Consider the following 21323-nt stretch of genomic DNA (forward strand, 5'->3'; position numbering starts at 1 on the left):
GAAGACATGTATGTATGTGTGTGTAATCCTTCACACGTGGTAAAAACATGCATGTGTGTGTAATCCTTCATTATTTTCTATTCATATTAAATCTCTCATCTTATCCTTGGTTTCTCTTTTCCCACAGTTCGTTAATAAACTCTTTTACTTTCTTCTCGTTTTCTCCCTTTTTCTCCCACGCTTGTGATTCCTCTCCTAAGTTGTTTGAAGGCAACAAACCTTCTATGCAATACACAGTTTTGTTGCAAGGTGCGACCGAAGGCAAATGGATCCTGAATTATTTTGTAATTAACCACGTCATGGACCATGATCTGTTGTTAACCTACCAATGTTAACAACAACACTGAGACCAATTTTAACAAATAAACAAACTTATGCCACAGACACACATGTGGCGTGTTTGCTTATTAACCAATTTTCCAGGGTGTTCTTGATTTATTTAATTATTGATATATGTTTAAATGATGATTTATCTCTGTTTACGAGCTATATACAACTACCATCTACAATATGATGCAGCAGCAACCATAAATCTGTAGAACTACAACTTACCTGCACAGAAACTGCCCCAAAATAGGTTTCCATCTCAGACCAACTATATTTTCCCAAATTATTTTTCTTCCAATATCTGCAGGGAAACTATACATTTTGAAACCCTACTCGAATGGATTGATGCATCCAAAGGCACAGCATCCTGTCATTATAAAAATAATGATGAGCTGTCATGTGTTCATTCAATGAGATGTCGATGGAAACAAAATGGTGCTCATCACCCACGTGACCAGAAATTTTTGGGGCATGTCATCTCGCAACTTCAGGTATATATAAGTACTTCCGGTGTGGGTGTGGGTATACTGGGTCGACACTTGTGGAGTCGCAGCGATGGCACTGGATCTTTAATGAAGTACCAGGAAAGGTGGGGGGGGAGGGGGAATCAATTGAAGCCCATTGAGACTTCATCAAAAATCATCTGAAACGAATCACAAAAATAAAATTTATAAAAACAAAATAACAACAGTGAAGTTTAAATGTTTGTAGTGAATATAATAATGTTTGAAAATGAATTTAAAGGACGTGTATAACAGGGAAGTATTAAATACGGTAATTAAACTGGTAGTACCTATAGCTTTGCAGTGTGAGGTTGTAATTTTACTGATATGATATGGAAAAAAGGTTTCTGATATGTTTTCTACAGCTAGCGAAGGGCACTGTTCGGTGGTGGGTGGCCCCATCTGCCAGCATTAGCACAGGATTGAACTAAATGGGAAACGTTCAAACAGCATGTTCAAACGGGTCATACTGAACAAATAAACATCTGAAGGATAACCAGCTCCAGTCTCTCTCCAATGGAGTATTTGATAAACTCACCAGTCTCACATATCTGAATCTAAACACCAACCAGCTCCAGTCTCTCCCGAATGGAGTGTTTGATAAACTAACTAAATTAACTAATCTGTATCTGGAACACAACCAGCTCCAGTCTCTTCCTGATTCCCATATCCACTATTTCATAACAAACATTGTTTCCTTAAACATATTGTTCTGAGGATATTTTTATTCATTATCATTTACATGGTTGTCGAGATTGGGATTTCATTATTTATTAATAATGATTATACTTCTTTGTCAATCCATATAATTAAACAAGACATGTGAACTAAGAAGTACCATAATAATAGACAATGAACAAATGTTTAAAAATATATATCTTAAGATCATTAACCACACACGAGTGAAGCTCGCACATGGGATAGCCTGCTTAACATTCCCCTGATCAATATTTTTCTGATTGATGGAACTCCCCTGTAAATCACCAGGATGACTGTTTCTAACTCACTCACCAATCAAACCCAGACCTGATGGTTCAAAGGCAAGTGCGTTACAACTCTGCTGTCCTGTTAACCAATTAGCATCGCATCATGGGTCGAAGGAAATATCAATTATTGATTATTTTTATAATTTTATCTTTGCCACATTTATATGGGACCTCAGACCAGTTTTAATAAGTAAATATGAGTAAATTAATCTCTCTTTACAATGATCAATCCCGAGAATCATTCAAATAATGATAGATGCTCTACCTATGGAAGCTTGTGGGTAAAACAAAGGTTTGGTGGGGATAAGAGAGAAACATTGAGGTAAGTGATTTATTTGATACTAATTACAAAACTTTGGTTATTTATCAGAGTTGAGGCTCATGAAAAGAGTTCAAGGGACTGCCTCATACCAGCGATTGATCAGAAAAGTTAATCAGAGGATTTTTTTTTTAATCAATGAATTCCGAAGAGACAAGGTAAGAAAAACTTTAATTTTTAATAATCATTATATAAGTCGATTATATCTGCCTGACCAGCCTGCAATCACTTTATGTGTATAATAACCCCTGGGATTGTAGTTGCCATGGTGTTGATTATCTGAGCCGATGGTTACAAAATAACCCGAACAAGGAAAAATACGACAGTGCTAAATGTGCCAAACATAGAATAAGTATTTATATATTTATTTGATGGGATTCTTAGTACTTAGATCAGAGTTTATTTATTTATTTCGTAGTTTCTTTACTTATCTTCAAAAGAACTAAAATCATGGTTTCTATATTTGGTCATAAAAGTGGATCATGAATGACATTTAATTATTATGGGAATCATATTAAGAGAAAATATCCAATTTGCATCAGATCAGGTTTCAAATTTGCTTCAGATGATGGTGATCTAATTTTCTTCACAGCATTTCTCCAATTTTGAGTCATATTCTCGATAAACATTCAGTAATTAAATTCTTTGTCTCTTGCAAAAACGTTATCGGAAAATTCTCTGGGGCTGGAAATAAAATATCAAAAGGAGGGAGTTGGTTTGTTCTTTTAAAGTTTCCTAACAAGAGCAGGAAGAATCAGAAGTGATGGAAATAAATATTACACAAAAATGTCCAAAGTACATGGATTGTACATTCCGATTACACATTCCAGTAATTCGTGATTCAGACACCGAGACATGGGAAAGATTGCTGGTAACGACAAAGAAATGTGAAATGTGTCCAAATTAAATGTGATATATAAATGTGATATATATTAACCACCACAATTTACCCCTTTCTTATTCATTTTTTTCCCCCCAGGCAATGCTGGGTGCTCCAGCCAGTTTTAAAAAGTTTTCTTAGAAAATGCACCAAATATTTCTCAGGTCAGGAAATGAACCACATCCAATATGAACGGTTAACATGAACGATCCACAATTCACACCACATGACATGAGTGGTTGTGAGTGGTGACAACACAAGGGGAACACAGAACACGTTTACAGCTTTTAAACAATTAATTTTATAGTGAAGGACAGGAGAGAGAAAGATGATAGAAATTGAAAAACGGAGAAATGAACGGATCAGGCCCGTTGAGGCCTATTAATAAAATATCTGAAATCAATCACAAAATAAAATTTACAAAAACAAAATGATAAAAGTGAAGTCTAAATGTTTGGAGTGAATATAGAAATGTTTGAAAATTGTTTAAAGGACATTTATAACAGGAAGATATGAAATAATCAAACCGGTATCACTGAGCTTTGTAGGAGTGAATAATTTAATTATTCATCAGAACAAAGGAGCTCGTACAGCCTTTCACAAGACAAGGGACAGGAACAGACATCAGCTGGTTGTAGGACAGAATCAGATATGTGAGTTGTGTTAGTTTATCAAACACTCCGTGAGGAAGAGACTGGAGCTTGTTTTGCTGCAGATCCAGATATGTGAGTTGTGTTAGTTTATCAAACACTCCATCAGGGAGAGACTGGAGCTGGTTTTGGTATAGCTGCAGATCTTTGAGTTGTGTTAGTTTATCAAACACTCCGTAAAGAGTCGAGATGGTTTTGCTTCACATTCGGCTCACTGTTTCGTAACCTCATAATTAAACACCAAATTATCTGCAGTGCATTTGGTAATGAGATTAAACTTTATGCTTGAAAGGATTAGTTTTTTTTTAACCTTTGCCGAAGGAGAGGGTATTGCATTTGGGTTTGTTTGTACACAAAGTGTATTTGTTCATCGATTTTGTATTGTGTCGCCAAAATAGGTGACCGTTATAGTCAGTAATTCTGTCTGTTTGTTTGGATGTTTGTTCGTTTGTCATCAGCATAATTGGTGGTAAACGTGGGCGGATTTTGACCAAACTCAGGTCATAGGTACATCTTATGACCGAGTGCTTTGGAAATTGTGATGGTTGCTAGGGACGCTTTGGTTCCCTAGCAACAACCGAAAAACCTGCAAAATCGGTACCGTTCATGCGAAATCAATTCCGAAAGCCATTATCCCACGTAGGGTTATGAAATTTGGCACGACTGATCTACAGGTGATGCTTTATCAAATATATTCCGGTTTTTGTGACATAGTGAATACTCTACCCACAGCACCCCCTACAATTAGGGTGTGCGCGAAAATTAGCGAAAATTGAAGGCCCCCTCGCGACCAGGTGAGTGCATCGATACGAATGAAACTTTGCAGGTTCATGGTACTCAATGAGTACTACAACTTTGCCTCAGGACATATTGACCGATTTCGCTTAGGTCAGGGGTCAAAGGTCAATTAGTTCAAAAATCGATAATATGCGAGAGCTGGAGGTGTCTTCGCGCCAAATGCTACTCCTCCTCGGGTTATGGTCAGATGGTCATGAAAATTCACACTAATCGTCTGGAATACATTGTGCACAAACGATCGAGCCGGATTTTCGATTTAGATCTTTGTTCACCCACAGCACCCCCTCAAACTTTGGGGATTTCCGATTTCAAACCGCATTTTCGGTACTTTTCATTCAAATGGATACCGAGTAGTTATCAGTAGATGGAACTGGATGAGATTTGATTTGCATAATCTTAAGGTGATTCCCTATCCGCTATATGACATCCATTTTGCTCTATATCTTATAGTTTCCATGCTGGCGACCCATCGCCGCCTACTGGCTTGTTCTGTCTGTTTGTCTTTTTGTCACCTGCAGGTCACAATGTTAAACCAATCTTCACGAAACTTCACCAGATGTTAGAGTTTGTCAAAAGGAAGACGTCTATTGATTTTGAGGACAAAAGGTCAATATAGGCCAAAGGTCAACAACTAAGGTGGGATGTCAACAATGCTCAATTTTCATCCCAATGATTTGAAATTTGAAGAGCATTTATATTTCATGTCAATGAATTCAAACAGACAATCATTTTTGAGAACAACTTTGTCGAAAAGGTAAAAATAGGCCCAAAGTCAACAACTATGGTGGTATTTCTAAAATCCTCCATTTTCATCCAATTGATGTGAAACTTGAAAAGGATTTACTTATCAGGTCAATGCATTCAACCACCTATTAATTTTGAGGTAAACATCGGCCAAAAGGTCAAAATAGGTGAAAAGATTTTGTTTCGGATCCAGCGCATCAGTGGGATACAAAACGGAAACTGTTCCACGAGGCAGAGGAATGTGCTCCACCGATTACTGTTCTACTTTGCACTGTTTTTCCAAGTGTCGCTCGATGAGTGATTTTTCATTTGTTTGTTTGTCTGTCTGCCTGCTCTCTCTCTCTCTCTCTCTCTCTCTCTCTCTCTCTCTCTCTCTCTCTCTCTCTCTCTCTCTCTCTCTCTCTCTCTCTCTCTCTCTCTCTCTCTCTCTCTCTCTCTCTCTCTCTCTCTCTCTCTCTCTCTCTCTCTCTCTCTCTCTCTCTCTCTCTCTCTCTCTCTCTCTCCCCATCTATCCCATCAACTGTGGAGGTATAAGCCCAATTGTTGTTTTGCGGGCCAGAATGAAGGAACGAATGTACTGACTCTTGCACAGTGCTCGAAGGAACGAATATACTGAAGCGCTCTCGCATTTTCCTCTCACACGACACCACACCCCTCACGTTGCAATAAATCACACCTCCCACTCCCACACTTTTGACATCAATATTCCTCCCACCTGCCTCTCGCTAAGCGTTCTGGGTCGCATTGGTCAATTGACCATGCCAGATATTTAGAGGGCGCTTACTCTCACCTGTTCTTTCTCTCTGCATTCTATAATTTTCCGTGTGTTTGTGTGTGTGTGTGTGTGTGTGTGTGTGTGTGTGTGTGTGTGTGTGTGTGTGTGTGTGTGTGTGTGTGTGTGTGTGTGTGATGGCGCCTGTCCTCGTATAATTCAAACTGTAGAAGGTATACAGGATAGCTCTGCTCTGTGTCTGCTTTGTAAGAATGCTTGTCTTTTGCTGCACCCCACAAATTCCTTGCTCGCCCTGCTGCACATACAATAAATCCCATCCATTGCACCACATATCTTTCCTCGCTTTTGTTAAATAAATGTGCCATTTTGAAATGTTCCCAGGTTGTTTTCATGTTTCTTTCATTGGTATAGCCTGGCCCACACCCTCGTTTAGCCATAATGTTATTCCCTGATTATCTGTTTCATAGCATTACATGCTTGGCAGTTCCACTTGGCTGCATCTGATCTGGTAGGTGATCTGGTTAAAGCAAGTTTGTACCAAGGGTGTGTTCCCCGGTAATGAGATCACATTACCATGAGGTAAACGGTTTTAGACGGGGGACCCTTTGTCATGCGGTCGATTAGCGACCCGCCACGACACAAAGTTATTCGTGTGCGACGGCCTGAGATTCCGGTGAGTCCGGCAAGCAACTGCAGGCATTCCATCCTTCGTGGATTCCCCGCGACCCTGGGTCGCCAACAATATTAAGAAGAAAAAAAACATTTCATCATCTTAAATGTTTTAATAATCAGTTTGAAATGTTTTCTGACAAAATGCACAAAATATTTTTCAGCAAAGGAATGAACCACATCCAATATGAATGGTCAATTAGAACGATCCATGATTTCCACTGCATGACATGAGTGGTTGTCAATGGCGCCAACACAAGGGGGAACACAGAACACATTTAGTAATTTTAAACAAATAATTTTGGAGTGAAGGACAGGAGAGAGAACGATGATAGACTCTGAAAAACGGAGGAATGAACAAGTCAGATCCATTGATGCTTATATAAAAAAAAACAATTTGAAACCAATCACAAAATAAAATTTACAACAAGAAAAATCAGACATTGCAGACCCTTGCTAGGACTTGTGTTGTGTGGTGTTTGTGTAGTTTTGTGTGGCATTAGTGTACTGGTGTGTGACGTAATAAATATTTCACATAATTAGAACTGCGACTTTATCACTGCTGGCAGTGATGACCGGACGGTACCAGGACGTCCCGCTTTGATCAGACACGTGACCCTGACCCATGACTTTTTCATTATTATTCAATCAAATTTACGATGTGATTAAAATAAATTCAATTCAAATCAAATGGAAGCCCAAATATGGAAGCAAGTACATACCAAGTCCTGCTTGGAGCAATCAGGAGCCTGAACAAGCAAAAAGCAAAAATGAAGTCATCAGGTGGAACCTGGACAAGATTTGTATTTCAGCTGCTACTCCTCCACCCTCAAAGCCTTCCAGGCACAGCCAAGTGACCCTTATTATAAAAAAAAGAAAATAAAAAACTCAAAAATAATTCAGATCCCCAAAAATTAATAATTCTGACTGACACACCATGTGTCCGATAAATTTGACATTTTCAATTTATATTCACCACCAAAATTTGATTATAATTGTGAAGTTTCATGTCGATTGATAAAGCGGTTCCAGACAAAACATTATTTAATATTTTCTTAAATTTACTATATGACTGCCAAACAATGAGCTACAATTATTCCTTCACAAAATTGTACACACATGCCTTGGGGAACATGTCTTTGAAGTTTCCCTTCGATCTGTCCAGCCGTTCTGGAGAAGATTTTTTCAGGTTTTAGGGTAAATCCAATGTGGCTGCCAAACCATTGTCACCGATGACATCTCAGGTGTGAACCTTTTGTTCCCCATGGATAGGCGGTCATACTTGTGAAGTTTTGGCTTGATCTGTTCAGCCATTTCAGCCAGGAAGATTTTTGAAGGTTTAAAAAAAAAAAAAAAAAAATATGGCTGCTGAATCACGTCACTGATGACGTCATCATGTTTTTTGTGGACCATTTTATGCCGACATGACCCTAAAAAATGTTAATACTGATCAGATGTAGCGTTCTACATATGCAATTATAACATCATAGCAATGGCAACTATGACAATATAAAAAATATCACTCATTCTCCATGAAAAGTACTTGCTATGTGCCAAGTTCAAAATTTTTTCCTTGGTGAAATTTCAGAGACACAGAGGTCAAAATTTTTGTTTTTCCAACATGGCTGCCACACCACGTGACCTAAGACGTCGTCACCATTATAACATTCCATACGCGTCGTCACTCCTTTGGTGAAAAGGTGGTAACACTTTGGTAACACGAAAGCGGTTATAGAGAAAAACATTAAAGTTCTGTGCGGACAAACAAACAAACAGACAAACAAACAAACAAACAAATGGATCCAAATGCAATATCCTCTCCTTTGGCGAGCGTAAAAATTTCCAAAAACAAAATGCTAAAAGTGAAGTCTAAAGGTTTGCAGAGAAGAGAGTAATGTTTGAAAATTGATAAAATGATATTTATAACAGGAATATATTAAACAATCAAATCGGTAACACCGAGCATTGTAGGAGTGAATAATTTAACTCTAAATTGGAACAATGGAGCTCATACAGTGTTTCACAAGAGAAGGGACAGGAACAGACTTCAGCTGGTTCTTAAGGAGATGCAGATGTGTGAGTTGTGTTAGTTTATCAAACACTTCGTTAGGGAGAGACTGGAGCTGGTTGATCCCCAGATCCAGCTTTGTGAGTTGTGTTAGTTTATCAAACACTCCGTCAGGGATCGACTGGAGCTGGTTAGTGTGCAGATACAGGATTGTGAGTTGTGTTAGTTTATCAAACACTCCGTTAGGGAGAGACTGGAGCTTGTTTTTGTACAGATACAGCTCTTTAAGTTGTGTTAGTTTATCAAACACTCCGTCAGGGATCGACTGGAGCTTGTTATTGTGCAGATACAGGATTGTGAGTTTGGTTAGTTTATCAAACACTCCGTTAGGGAGAGACTGGAGCTTGTTATTCTTCAGACTCAGCTGTGTGAGTTGTGTTAGTTTATCAAACACTCCGTCAGGGATCGACTGGAGTTGGTTATTGTGCAGATACAGGATTGTGAGTTGTGTTAGTTTATCAAACACTCCATTAGGGAGAGACTGAGGACTGCTTTAGCTTCATATTCGGCTCTTTGAGTTTCGTAACCTCATAATTAAACTCTACTTTATGTATGAAGTACATTTAATAATTTTATTAAACTTTTATAATCTAAAGAATTACGTGTTGGTTTTTTTTAATTTCGATATAATTGGTGTTTTCGAGTTTTGCTTCATTATGCTTCAGTCACATTTGGCTCGGCGGCCGTAGGGTCTACAAAATCTACGGCCACTAGCAATTATAGGGCGGCCGCAGTATTTCCACGGTCACACAATGTAGCAGTCACATATGTTTTTATTTTTCGGGGAGCCGCACGGGGTATTTAGAAATTGTGGAGACCGAAAATGTGGGGGTGCCGTACGGTCTTTGATTTGATGTCGCACGGTGACCTTAGGGCATCCCTGCGGCGGCCATAGAATTTTTAAGGCAGACGCAAGGTGCCCGCAAGGCGACCGCAGGGGGGCCCGAAGGCGAACGTGCGGCCAGACGGACGGTAACGAGTGGGTATATATATATATATATATATATATATATATATATATATATATATATATATATATATATATATATATATATATATATATATATATATATATATATACCAGTTCTTTTTCATATGTATATCATATCTCATATCTGTCATATAGATTGTGGACCAGGTTATATACAGATGGCACTGGTGATGTGTCTGGTCTGAGCTGCTGGTGAAATGTGATGATGTGTGTGGCAAACACCTCTACTCCGATCTCTAGCGGTAGCGCACGGTGGACGCACGGTCGACGCAGACTGCCACGGAGGCCGTACGTAGGAGCACAACGGGCATAGGGGAACCATGCGTCGACCCTGGGTTGCCCGCAGGTAGTCACACAGACCGCAAGGCCACTGTACGGTGAATACAGGACGCCTTAGGACTACCCTACGGTGACCGTGGAAATAGTGCGACCGCCGTAATTTTTTTGGGGGTTGGCAAAATTCATTTTTCATTGATAAGAGCATACGGCAGCCGCACGAATAATGCAAGCCCACCGTACGCCCTATGTATGGTCGACGTGGAACACATCTACGTCATGGCAACGGCTTGTCGAATTGCTTCGGCCAACCTAGAAATGAAAAAAGTTGTAACTCCGGGCTATAATTTCACGGAGACCCCTACGGCCTGTAAAAGATAGCCATACGCCCTAGGGCCACCCTGAGGCCACCTCAGAAACTGTGCGGCCGCCGCACATTTCTGTCAATTCAGGGGGGATATGGCTGCCGTATCCTAGCCGTAGAGCAAATGTGACTGAGGTGTTACCTCCTTGGCCGAAGCTGGAGATTTGTATTTTCAATCCTTTCTGTCTGTTGGGTAGTCAATCTCGTCTACCCTTTTTATCAGTATTTCCGTCGATATATTTGTCTGTCTGTCTGTTGGGTAGTCAATCTTGTCTACCCTTATTATCAGTATTTCCATCGATATGTTTGTCTGTCTGTATGTATGTCTGTTTGGTCCAGTGCTCCGTTAAGACAATGGTGATTTCGATGAAACTTGGTTGGTAGGTTCATACCGTGACTGAGTTGCGTGCAAATGAGAACCGTTGCTATGGACCCATCCATTGCCTAGCAACGGACCATTGAAATTTTCAAAATAATCTCTAAAATTTATTTTTTCGAAAATCAAAAATCGGGCCACGAGCGACTGTGTGCAGAACATTCAGCCATATTGTCAAAATTTTCCAGCCGGATCCTGTAAAAACTGTCGGAGAAGATAGACTTTGAATGAACCCTGGTCGAAAACATAAAAAAAAACGAAGTTCGTTATATCTCAGAGACTATGAGTCAGATATACATGAAACTGGTATGGTAGGTTCATGGTATGTCCTAGTTATGTGTGAGAAAGAACCGTTGCTATGGACACTTTTGTTGGCTAGTAACGGCTGAAACCGACTAAATTCGACTTGATCGACTACCCATGTCCGCCTACCGGCTTGTCTGTGTGTCTGTTTGTGTGCAGGATATCTCAAAAAGTTGTCGATGGATTCGGATGAAATTTTGTGGACATATTGGGTGTGTGACAAGGATGAACTGATTAGATTTTGGTGAAGGTCCGGATCCGGATCCGACCACTTGGATTTTTTAAGTGATTCTTCTCCATTGAGAGATTGGGTAAATTCGATATATAGCACGATATCTCAAAAAGTTGTTGACGGATTCAGACTAAACTTGGTGGACAGGTTGAGTGTGTAACTGGGTCGAATGGATGCGATTTTGGAGACAATCCGAATCCGCATCCGAGAATTATTTAATTTTAAAGTGATTCTTCATCATTGAGGGATTGGTCCAAAAACGATTATATCGCATGATATTTGTAAAATGTATTGGGTCCGATATGTTCTTGTGGATCAGGCATTGCATGGAGGAGGTATGCGCTCTACCGAGTGCCCTTCTAGTTTTGTGATATTTTTTGTTCCAATCTGTACAATAATACACTTCTTCTCGTGTCCGTCCGTGTTCCTCTAACAATCCTTCCCACAGATTGGTTGGACAGTTGGCCTGACTCTCTCCACAATTGTAACCAAAGAAATATCCAACATCTCACCATTTGGATTGATGCGATTATAAGATGTTTCATGAAGAAGATAATTAATTTTACGATAATTTGTTAACACAATTAGTCGACTCACAATCACTTAATGGTTGAAATTACCCGGATGAACAAACGACCGAAAGGAATGTTGTTCTGTAAAAATAATTCCAGCTGGGTTGACTCGGCCTGTCTTCCTTCAGGTGTTGGAAAAATGAGAATCAGCTTACTGGTGCCAGGGGCACTGAATCAACTGCACAGTCGCACTTCCAGAAAAGGATACCACCAACATCACATACTGCATATGAATCAAGAACAACAATATATTAATTATATTCCGTTTCCTCTGTTCACACAAGAGTATCCCTGGTGTGGGTGTGTATGTATGGGTGAACCAATCGAGAGTGGTAAAACCACCACCTCCTCCGTAAGCGATGTTACTGTTTCCTCTGCAGGCCCTGCCTCCAAAATCAATCTTCTGCTCTTCGGGAAAAATCCCAGAGGGAAACATGGCCAGCCTAAAACCCATGCTTGGAAAAGGGCTCGGCCCCCACGAAAAAAAGGCCTCCTCGGATAGTTGCATTTGAAGACCTTGCAATGTTCAGTGATACTTTGACCTTCGGTAATTCGCGTCTCACCAACATATTCCACCCCACAACCACAGGTATCAATGTACACCACCCACATCCACAGGTATCAATGTACACCACCCACACCCAATCTTTCCTGGGGAGCTTGTCCTTGACTTTCATCAGTGCCCGTCTCATGGTGAATACAGGTGAGAAATTTAATCTCACACCTGCCAGTTTCAACACTGTGTCAATTATTTGTGACACACCTCGCACAAAATGCAGAACAGAAAAACCTTTTTGGTTCTTGCTGTGATCCACTCTGCTGTTGGAGGGTCACCAAGATCGCTTCCATTATCGGTAAAAATCAGTCAGGGAAGCCGTTGTCCTTCAGGACACTTTGAAGATGTTTCACCTCTCCGCTCTTGTCTTTGATTGCTAATGGTAAATCACGTGCTCTTTTTGGAAGGTGTATAAATAAACACAGCTCGTTTGTGGTCCATGGGATAGTAAGAGTTGAAATCCATGTAATGGTCAGTGTAAGTGGTCTTCCTGTAAACTGTAATGTTCAAACCTCCTTTACGAACCATTGTCATAATGATGTGCAGGAAAGAGAGGGATCCATTCTGTTCCTCTTTGAAGATGAACCTGATGGAACAAAAGGTTTTTCCAATAGTTTCATGGATGGTGTGAACCACCTTGCTGGGAAAGATGACACATATGTCGTCCACTGTCCACGTGATAATACAACACACTTAGCCACACGATAAAGGACGGGATGTTATGTTCCGCCAATTCCTCCATCACCAAATTTAAAACCAGATCTGAGATAGGAGAGACAATGGAAGTATCAAATACCTGTTTGTAATATGCACTGCCAAAAACAAAACAAATGGAGAAAAGGAAACCACTGGGCAGATGACCAACATCTGTGTGGTTTAACATGGCACCATCTTGTTTCCAGAAATCGTACTTCACAAAGCGATGTCGATCCACCTCGACCACCAGAGTTATGGAGACGTTGGTGAACAAGGACACCACATCGATGGTAACCTGCTTCACTCTCTGTACAAACCCCGATCTGTTGCATAAAGCTTGCTCCGTTTTTTCACACAAAATGCTTGAGAATGTTGGAGAGAAACTGGGACAAAGACGAGGATGGTCCATTGATGCAGGAGACAACGTGTCACAGTGGAATTCCTTGCTTGTGTGTTTTTGGTACAGCTTCGACCCAAGATACAATTATGTCATTGGGAACACCTAAGGAGTAATCGTGACGTCGACTCATTTGTGTTTCTGTGAACCGTTTACACGAAAAGTTAATCACCCACCGGTTCTGGATAGTGCTTGTGTCCATTACTGTGCTTGTGTCACACCGAGATTCACATCTCAAAGTGGAAAACTTGTTCTGCAATCACCTCTGCACTGATGGTCGAGTGTTATCAACAAACATGTGCACTCTCCGTTGTCCTCATGAACCACAACTCACTTGGTAGATTGTACCTGTTGCTGCATTCGAACCTGCGGAGTAACTGCTGAAATCTGTTTTTCTGGGTTCTTCCTGCAATCTCGGACCTTTGTTCCTCTCACCTTTCTTGATAATTTGTCACATTTCTCTTTATTCATTCTAATTCTTGATTTGTTCCCTGCTCCTCTCTTTCTTCATCTATCTGTCCACGGAAAAGTGAATTATTGCACAAAAGTTTCTGTGAGGCTCAATTGGCTGCACCTGGATGGGTTTGTCGGTTGTGCAGTAGCGACTGAAACCCAAATCCTATCCAGGTTCCTCCTGATGATTCCATCTTTGCTCTTTGCTTATTCTGGTTCCTTCTGATGACTCCAATGCAGTATTTGGTCGTCCATTTGATTGTTCATCGAAGTTGAATTGTATCAGCCACACAAAGGACATCATCAGCAAGTTTTGTGCGGGTTTCAGCCCCAGTCAATCTTCCCTAGTTTGGGTTTCTAAACGGCAGTTTGGAATTATTTTCTTCTCTATTGAGAAAGGTTAATGGAGGCATGTTTTATTGTGTGTTACTGAACGAAACGTTGAGTCATTCGTTGTTCAATTTAACGTTGGAGAACTCAAGATAGTTTCATGCAAATCAATCAGAAATTCAATTCAGTGTTCATTCTCAACAATTTGGTTCATGGATTTCGTGATATTGTTCAGTTTATATTGGATAGGAACTAATTCTGGACATTATGAAACCTGTATGTCCAGGAAGTCTTGTTTAAATGTATATCCCACGAGCTGTATTGTGGAGAACAAGGTGAGGGTGAAGGTTCACATGCTCGACAACTCATGGAACAGAAATTAAATAAACGGTGTTAATTATCGTTTTGACATAATCAGGTTTTGACGAATGAAAACTATTTATACATATGAAGTTTATATGATCTGAGTAATTTTATTATTTTAAAACATACCGGAAGTGCCTCACATTCTTTCGTCATTCACACCCCATCTCATATGTTCATTATATCACATCTCCAAGTCACATCCGTACAGGTTTCACAAAAGGTTCAATAGAATCCTCTGCATCTCATCTCTGTTTCTGGAGAATAAAAAATAAGATGGTCAAATTTCAGGTCAGGGATGGGAGCATGCGCTGGAGTAGGACATCACTGTGTCCACTTTCCACCATTACTCCAAGGGTCTCCGTCCGGCCTCCCACAGGTAGATTCCTGGCCCATCCCCATATCTTTGAGATGCCGATCAACCTTATGCAACCATAAGGCACGAGGTCGGCCAATTGGCCTCCTCCACTCATGAGGCTCCCTCACTGAGAGAATCTGGTGAGCAGGATCAGTGTCAGGAAAACGAGCCACATGACCATACAGCCGCAGGTGATGCTCACGGACTATGCAGGTAACAAATCTCATTTGAGTCTCTCTCAGCAACCGCTAATTGGACACAAAGTCCGACCAGCGATAGCCAAGGATTCTCCGAAGAGACCTGGTACCAAAGGAATTAAGTCTCCATCTCAGATCCCTGGTCGGAGTCCAAGCCTCACATCCATAGAGCAAGGCTGGAAGCACCAAGGACCTGAAGACTCAGACTTTCCCCCTCCTACACAGGTAGCAGCATTGCCACACCGCATGATCCATTGAATCCATGACTCCCCAGGCCCGACCCAGACGTCTGGTGACCTCTGCCTCACAGCCAGCAGAGACATGAATATGACTGCCAAGGTAATTGAATCGCTCTGTGACCTCAACCTCCTCACCCAAACAGGTACAGACAGAATATCAGCATCCAGGATGTCATTTTAAGCCTGGATCTTAGTCTTGACCCAGGAAACCCATCATTCCAGTGGCTCCGACTCCTCATTCAGCACCTCGAGGGCCCCCACAAGGATATCCACAGTGCCCACAAAGATGACTGCATCATCTGCGAAATCAAGGTCAGAAATCTTGTCATTCCCAAGCAATGCACCACAACTTCATCTCTCCCACATCCTCCCCAGAATCCAGTCCATACAAGTACTGAAAAGAGTGGGGGGCAGTGTAGACCCCTGATAAGCTCCAGTAACAACTGGAAATAAGTCAGGGAACAAATCCATCAACATCCACTGATATTTTTCTCTCTCACACAGTGCATCTGACTGGCAGGTGAAAATAACACAAGTCCAGGTGAAACACTCTTCAGAGTACAATTCAACAGTGCTGCAGCCGTTACGCATTACGAACTACACCAAACCTCAAATACCACATTTCGATGGTAAAAATGTTTTGTTCGTGAGTTCTTTGTCTCTTGCAAAAACGTTATTGGAAAACTCTCTGGGGCTGGAAATAAAATACAAAAGGAGGGAGTTGCTTTACTCTTTTTAAGTTTCCTAACAACAGCAGGAAGAATCAGAAGTGGAAGAAATAAATATTACACAAAAATCTCCAAAGTACATGGATTGTACATTCCGATTACACATTCCAGTTATTCCTGATTCAGATACCGAGATGTGGGAAAGATTGCTGTTCATCAGTGAAGGTTTATAAACTTTACCAGAGGGCCACAAATAATATCCCCTCATACACATCACATCAGAACTTGCTCGATTATCGGAAACAAACGAAAATAAAAAGGGCACTCAGTCGAGTGCTTACATATGACACGTGATGCAGAGGCTAAACAGTACCATATCGCTTTTGGCCATCTCTCTCAATGGTGAGGAATCACTTTCAAAAATAAATAATTCTCGTATCCAGATCCGGATTCGGATCTTCACCAAAATCAAATCAACTCGTCCTTGTCACACACCCAACCTGTCCACCAAGTTTCATCCAGATCTGTGGCCAGACGGAGGAAGATGGAGTACCGGCGGAAAGTGGACGCAGCGACGTGCTGCTGCGCACATGCTCCCATACCTGGCCTGAACAAACTGCTAAACGGCTGGGTTTTCAAAATGCCAACAAGGCAATTTGTATTCTTCGGTGTTCAAATATATAATTCAATTGAAATATAATAAAGGTTTTAAAGGCTGCAGAAGAAAATATTTTATTTTTTTTCAGAAGATTACTGCCGTTGATGCACCGTTTTACACGTCGCCTTATTTAATACGTTACATTAGTTCTTCGTGCCTGTTGTTTGTGTCCTTTGTGACATCCCTAAAAACAGTAAGTTTGTTGTTTGGAATGATTTAAAATTTTGTTTGAATCCCAGGCAGGCAGACACAATAAAAATATTATCTCACTCCTCTCTGTGCATGTGCAATCGGGATGAATTCAGAGAATATACGGAAAAATGAAAGAATTGTCCGATTCACGTTCCGATTCGTGTTCAAAATATGCAAATCAATTGAAATTACGATGTTCCTTGATCACAGATTGACATCTGTAGGGACAGACAGACAAAGTGAACCAATTGCTTTGCCCCACTTTTCTCTTTGCGTGTGTGTGATAATTCATCTATTACGACCTCCATGAATGCTCACCGACAAAGGAAGTACATCCAGGTGGTGATGGGATAAACAATGATGGAACACACCGAGGTGGGGGTGGGTGATGATCTTTTGATGTTTTTGATCATTAGGTTGGCAATCTCATCTGTGCGTCAACGATTGTTCACCATTAAAATTATCATTTCTCCAAAGATGAATGTGCGTGTGATTTCAGACATTTTGTTTTCGTCGGAGATGGAACTTCCAGGGAAGATATTCACCAAAATTTCATCAAAGTGGGACGGATGTCAAATCCAATTTCGCTCTGACTGTGATCTCCAGAGATTGTAAGATGGAATTTTATTCAGTTGTTCGTGTTAGAAATCGAGATTAACATTCACGGTAACGCTCATCAAAAACACCTGTGATTGATGTGTGTGGAGCATTGACTGTGGGTGCGCTCCAGGTATCGACAGTGCACCTTGTGCATCAAATTACGGTGTAAATTAATTTTTTTTTTCATGTTTCGTAATTACTCTGTGGGTGGTAAGTCTGTGGAGAATCACAGACAAAATCGGACAACGTCGTGAATATTTTATTTGTAATTCAAACTCATTTTAACTTTTTCTGTAATTGACTACATTCCGTTCTTCTCTTTGTCTGTTTCAGATTTCTGTCTCAAGTCACCAATTTGGTGAATTCTTCCCGTTCTCTGAGATCGTGAAAATCATTGTTTCTACAAAGAGAGGAATTTCTTACATTTCACATCCCAGTACTTCATGAGGTTTTTTGGAAGGAGGGAAATGGGTTTGGACCAATGTGTACACGGTGCATGCAGGGAGGGGATTCAAGTTTACACCACATTGGTGTATGTAATACATAGATAGCAAACCTGGATTCAAACCACATTTCCCTTCAAACCTAACGTCAACAAGACCAACACCACATAATGACTTTTCATGACAAACAGGACATCATCACCCATCTTACTTAATCACAATATTTATAAAAATAACAATAATAATGATAATAAAACTTATTATTATGATTACGAGCAAATACAACCTGTCATTTCAGTGATGGCATTATCAAGGTTGTTGGGAGGGGGGGTGAATGGGGGGGGAGAGAGAAGATACACCAATAAACAAAGTCTTCTCTTCACGAAAACATGCTGGGAATTCACAAAGACCGACTTTGTGGTGTGTTACAACTACAGTACCATACATCCTCTGGAAATCACAAAACCAGGGGTGGGCAAACACAATCAGAGGGGCTCAGCAGCCACAATCGGGGGAGCAGCAACGAAGAGAAAAAATATTTATTAAAGAAACATTTCATCATCTTCAGTAATGTTTTTGTTGTCGTTTTAATGCAGAAAATATTTATCACGTCAGGAATGAACCACAAACAATATGAATGATTAACATGAATGATCCACAATTCACATCACATGACATGAGTGGTTGTAAGTGGTGACAAACAAGGGGAACACACAACATGTTTAGAACTTTTAAACATTTAATTTTAGACTGAAGGACAGGAGAGAGAACGATGATAGAAACTGAAAAACGGAGAAATGAATGAATCACGTCCGATGAGGCCCATTAATAAAATATCTCAAATCAATCACAAAATAAAATTTACAAAAACAAAATGTTAAAAGTGAAGTCTAAATGTTTGGAGTGAATATAGAAATGTTTGAAAATTGTTTAAATGACATTTATAACGGGAAGATATGAAATAATCAAACTGGCATCACTGAGCTTTGTGGGAGAGAATAATTTAACTCTTCATCAGAACAATGGAGCTCGTACAGCCTTTCACAAGACAGGGGACAGGAATAGAGTTCAGCTGGTTTTGGTGCAGACCCAGATATGTGAGACTGGTTAGTTTATCAAACACTCCGTCAGGGAGAGACTGCAGCTTGTTGTTGTCCAGCCAGAGCTTTTGTAGTTGTGTTAGTTTATCAAACACTCCGTTAGCGACAAACTGGGGACCATTTGTCCTTCACATTCGGCTCTTTTAGTTTTGTAATATCAAAAGTAACACCAAATTATCAATAAAGTACATTCAGTAATGACATTAAACTTTATAATTTGAACGATTTCATATTGTTTTTCAAAAAAATTCGAAATTATTGGCGTTTTCAAGTTTTGATTCATTTCCTCCACGACCGAAGGTGAAGGAGGTGATGTTTCCACTCCCTTTCTGCCTGTTTGTTTGTTTGTGTGCAGGATATGTCAAAAAGTTGTGACGGATTCGGATGAAATTTTGTGGAGAGGTTCGTTGTGTGACAAGGATGAACTGCTGAGATTTTGGTGAAGATCCTGTTCTGACAATGACGATTTTTTAAAAGTGATTCTTCATGATTGAGAGATTGGTCCAACAACCATTATATCGCATGATATTTGTAAAATGTATTGGGTCCGATATGTTCTTGTGGATCAGGCATTCCATGGAGGAGGTATGTGCTCTACTGAGAGCCATTTTAGTTTTGTGATATTTTTTGTTCCAATCTATACAATAATACACTTCTTCTCGTGTCCGTCCGTGTTCCTCTAACAATCCTTCCCACAGATTGGTTGGACAGTTGGCCTGACTCCCTCCACAATTGTAACTAAAGAAATATCCAACATCCCACCATTTGGATTGATGCGATTATAAGATGTTTCATGAAGAAGATAATTAATTCTCCAATAATTTGTTAACACAATTAGTCGACTCACAATGACTTAATGGTTGAAATTACCCGGATGGAAAAACGACCGAAAGGACTGTTCTGTAAAAATAATTCCAGCTGGGTTGACTCGGCCTGTCTTCCATCAGGTGTTGGAAAAATGAAAATCAGCTTCCTGGTGCCAGGGGCACTGCATCAACTGCACAGTCGCACTTCCAGAAGATGATGCCACCATCACATACTGCATATGAATCAAGAACAACTATATTCATATATTCAGTTTCCTCTGTTCACACAAGAGTATCCCTGGTGTGGGTGTGTTTGTACGAGTGAACCAACCGAGAGTGGAAAAACCACCACCTCCTCCGTAAGTGATGTTACTGTTTCCTCTGCAGGCCCTGCCTCCAAAATCAATCTTCTGCTCTTCGGGAAAATCCCAGAGGGAAACATGGCCAGCCTTCAACCCACAACCACAGGTATCAATGTACACCACCCACATCCACAGGTATCAATGTACACCACCCACAACGACAGGTATCAATGTACACCACCCACACCCACAGGTATCAATGTACACCACCCACAACGACAGGTATCAATGTACACCACCCACAACGACAGGTATCAATGTACACCACCCACAACGACAGGTATCAATGTACACCACCCACAACGACAGGTATCAATGTACACCACCCACAACGACAGGTATCAATGTACACCACCCACATCCACAGGTATCAATGTACACCACCCACACCCACAGGTATCAATGTACACCACCCACATCCACAGGTATCAATGTACACCACCCACATCCACAGGTATCAATGTACACCCACACCCAATCTTTCCTAGGGAACTTGTCCTTGACTTTCATCAGTGCCCTTCTCATGGTGAATACAGGTTAGAAATTTAATCTCACACCTGCCAGTTTCAACACTCTGCCAATTATTTGTGACACACCTCGCACAAAATGCAGAACAGAAAAACCTTTTTGGTTCTTGCTGTGATCCACTCTGCTGTTGGAGGGTCACCAAGATCGCTTCCATTATCGGTAAAAATCAGTCAGGGAAGCCGTTGTCCTTCAGGACACTTTGAAGATGTTTCACCTCTCCGCTCTTGTCTTTGATTGCTAATGGTAAATCACGTGCTCTTTTTGGAAGGTGTATAAATAAACACAGCTCGTTTGTGGTCCATGGGATGGCAAGAGTTGAAATCCATGTAATGGTCAGTGTAAGTGGTCTTCCTGTAAACTGTAATGTTCAAACCTCCTTTACGATCCATTGTCATAATGATGTGCAGGAAAGAGAGGGATCCATTCTGTTCCTCTTTGTCGATGAACCTGATGGAACAAAAGGTTTTTCCAATAGTTTCATGAAAGGTGTTAACCACCTTGCTGGGAAAGATGACAAATATGTCGTCCACTGTCCACGTGATAATACAACACACTTAGCCACACAATAAAGGATGGGATGATATTG

General features: G+C 40.6%; 1 protein-coding gene across 1 annotated transcript; it reads right to left on the reverse strand.

The window, feature by feature from the left end:
- Window positions 1-3574: 3574 nt before the first annotated feature.
- Window positions 3575-13452, reverse strand: LOC147012361 (uncharacterized). The gene is made up of 5 exons (XM_085856382.1): window positions 13144-13452; window positions 11947-12014; window positions 8824-9168; window positions 5923-5941; window positions 3575-3787 (listed from the first exon to the last, which is right to left on the reverse strand). Exons 1-5 carry the CDS (start codon window positions 13450-13452, stop codon window positions 3575-3577), a joined length of 954 nt encoding a protein of 317 aa, XP_085712508.1.
- Between the last annotated feature and the right edge of the window lie 7871 nt (window positions 13453-21323).

Source organism: Eptatretus burgeri, chromosome 15, assembly GCF_056783735.1.
Source record: "Eptatretus burgeri isolate ZD-2024b chromosome 15, Ebu_testis_v1, whole genome shotgun sequence".
Lineage (NCBI taxonomy): Eukaryota > Metazoa > Chordata > Myxini > Myxiniformes > Myxinidae > Eptatretus > Eptatretus burgeri.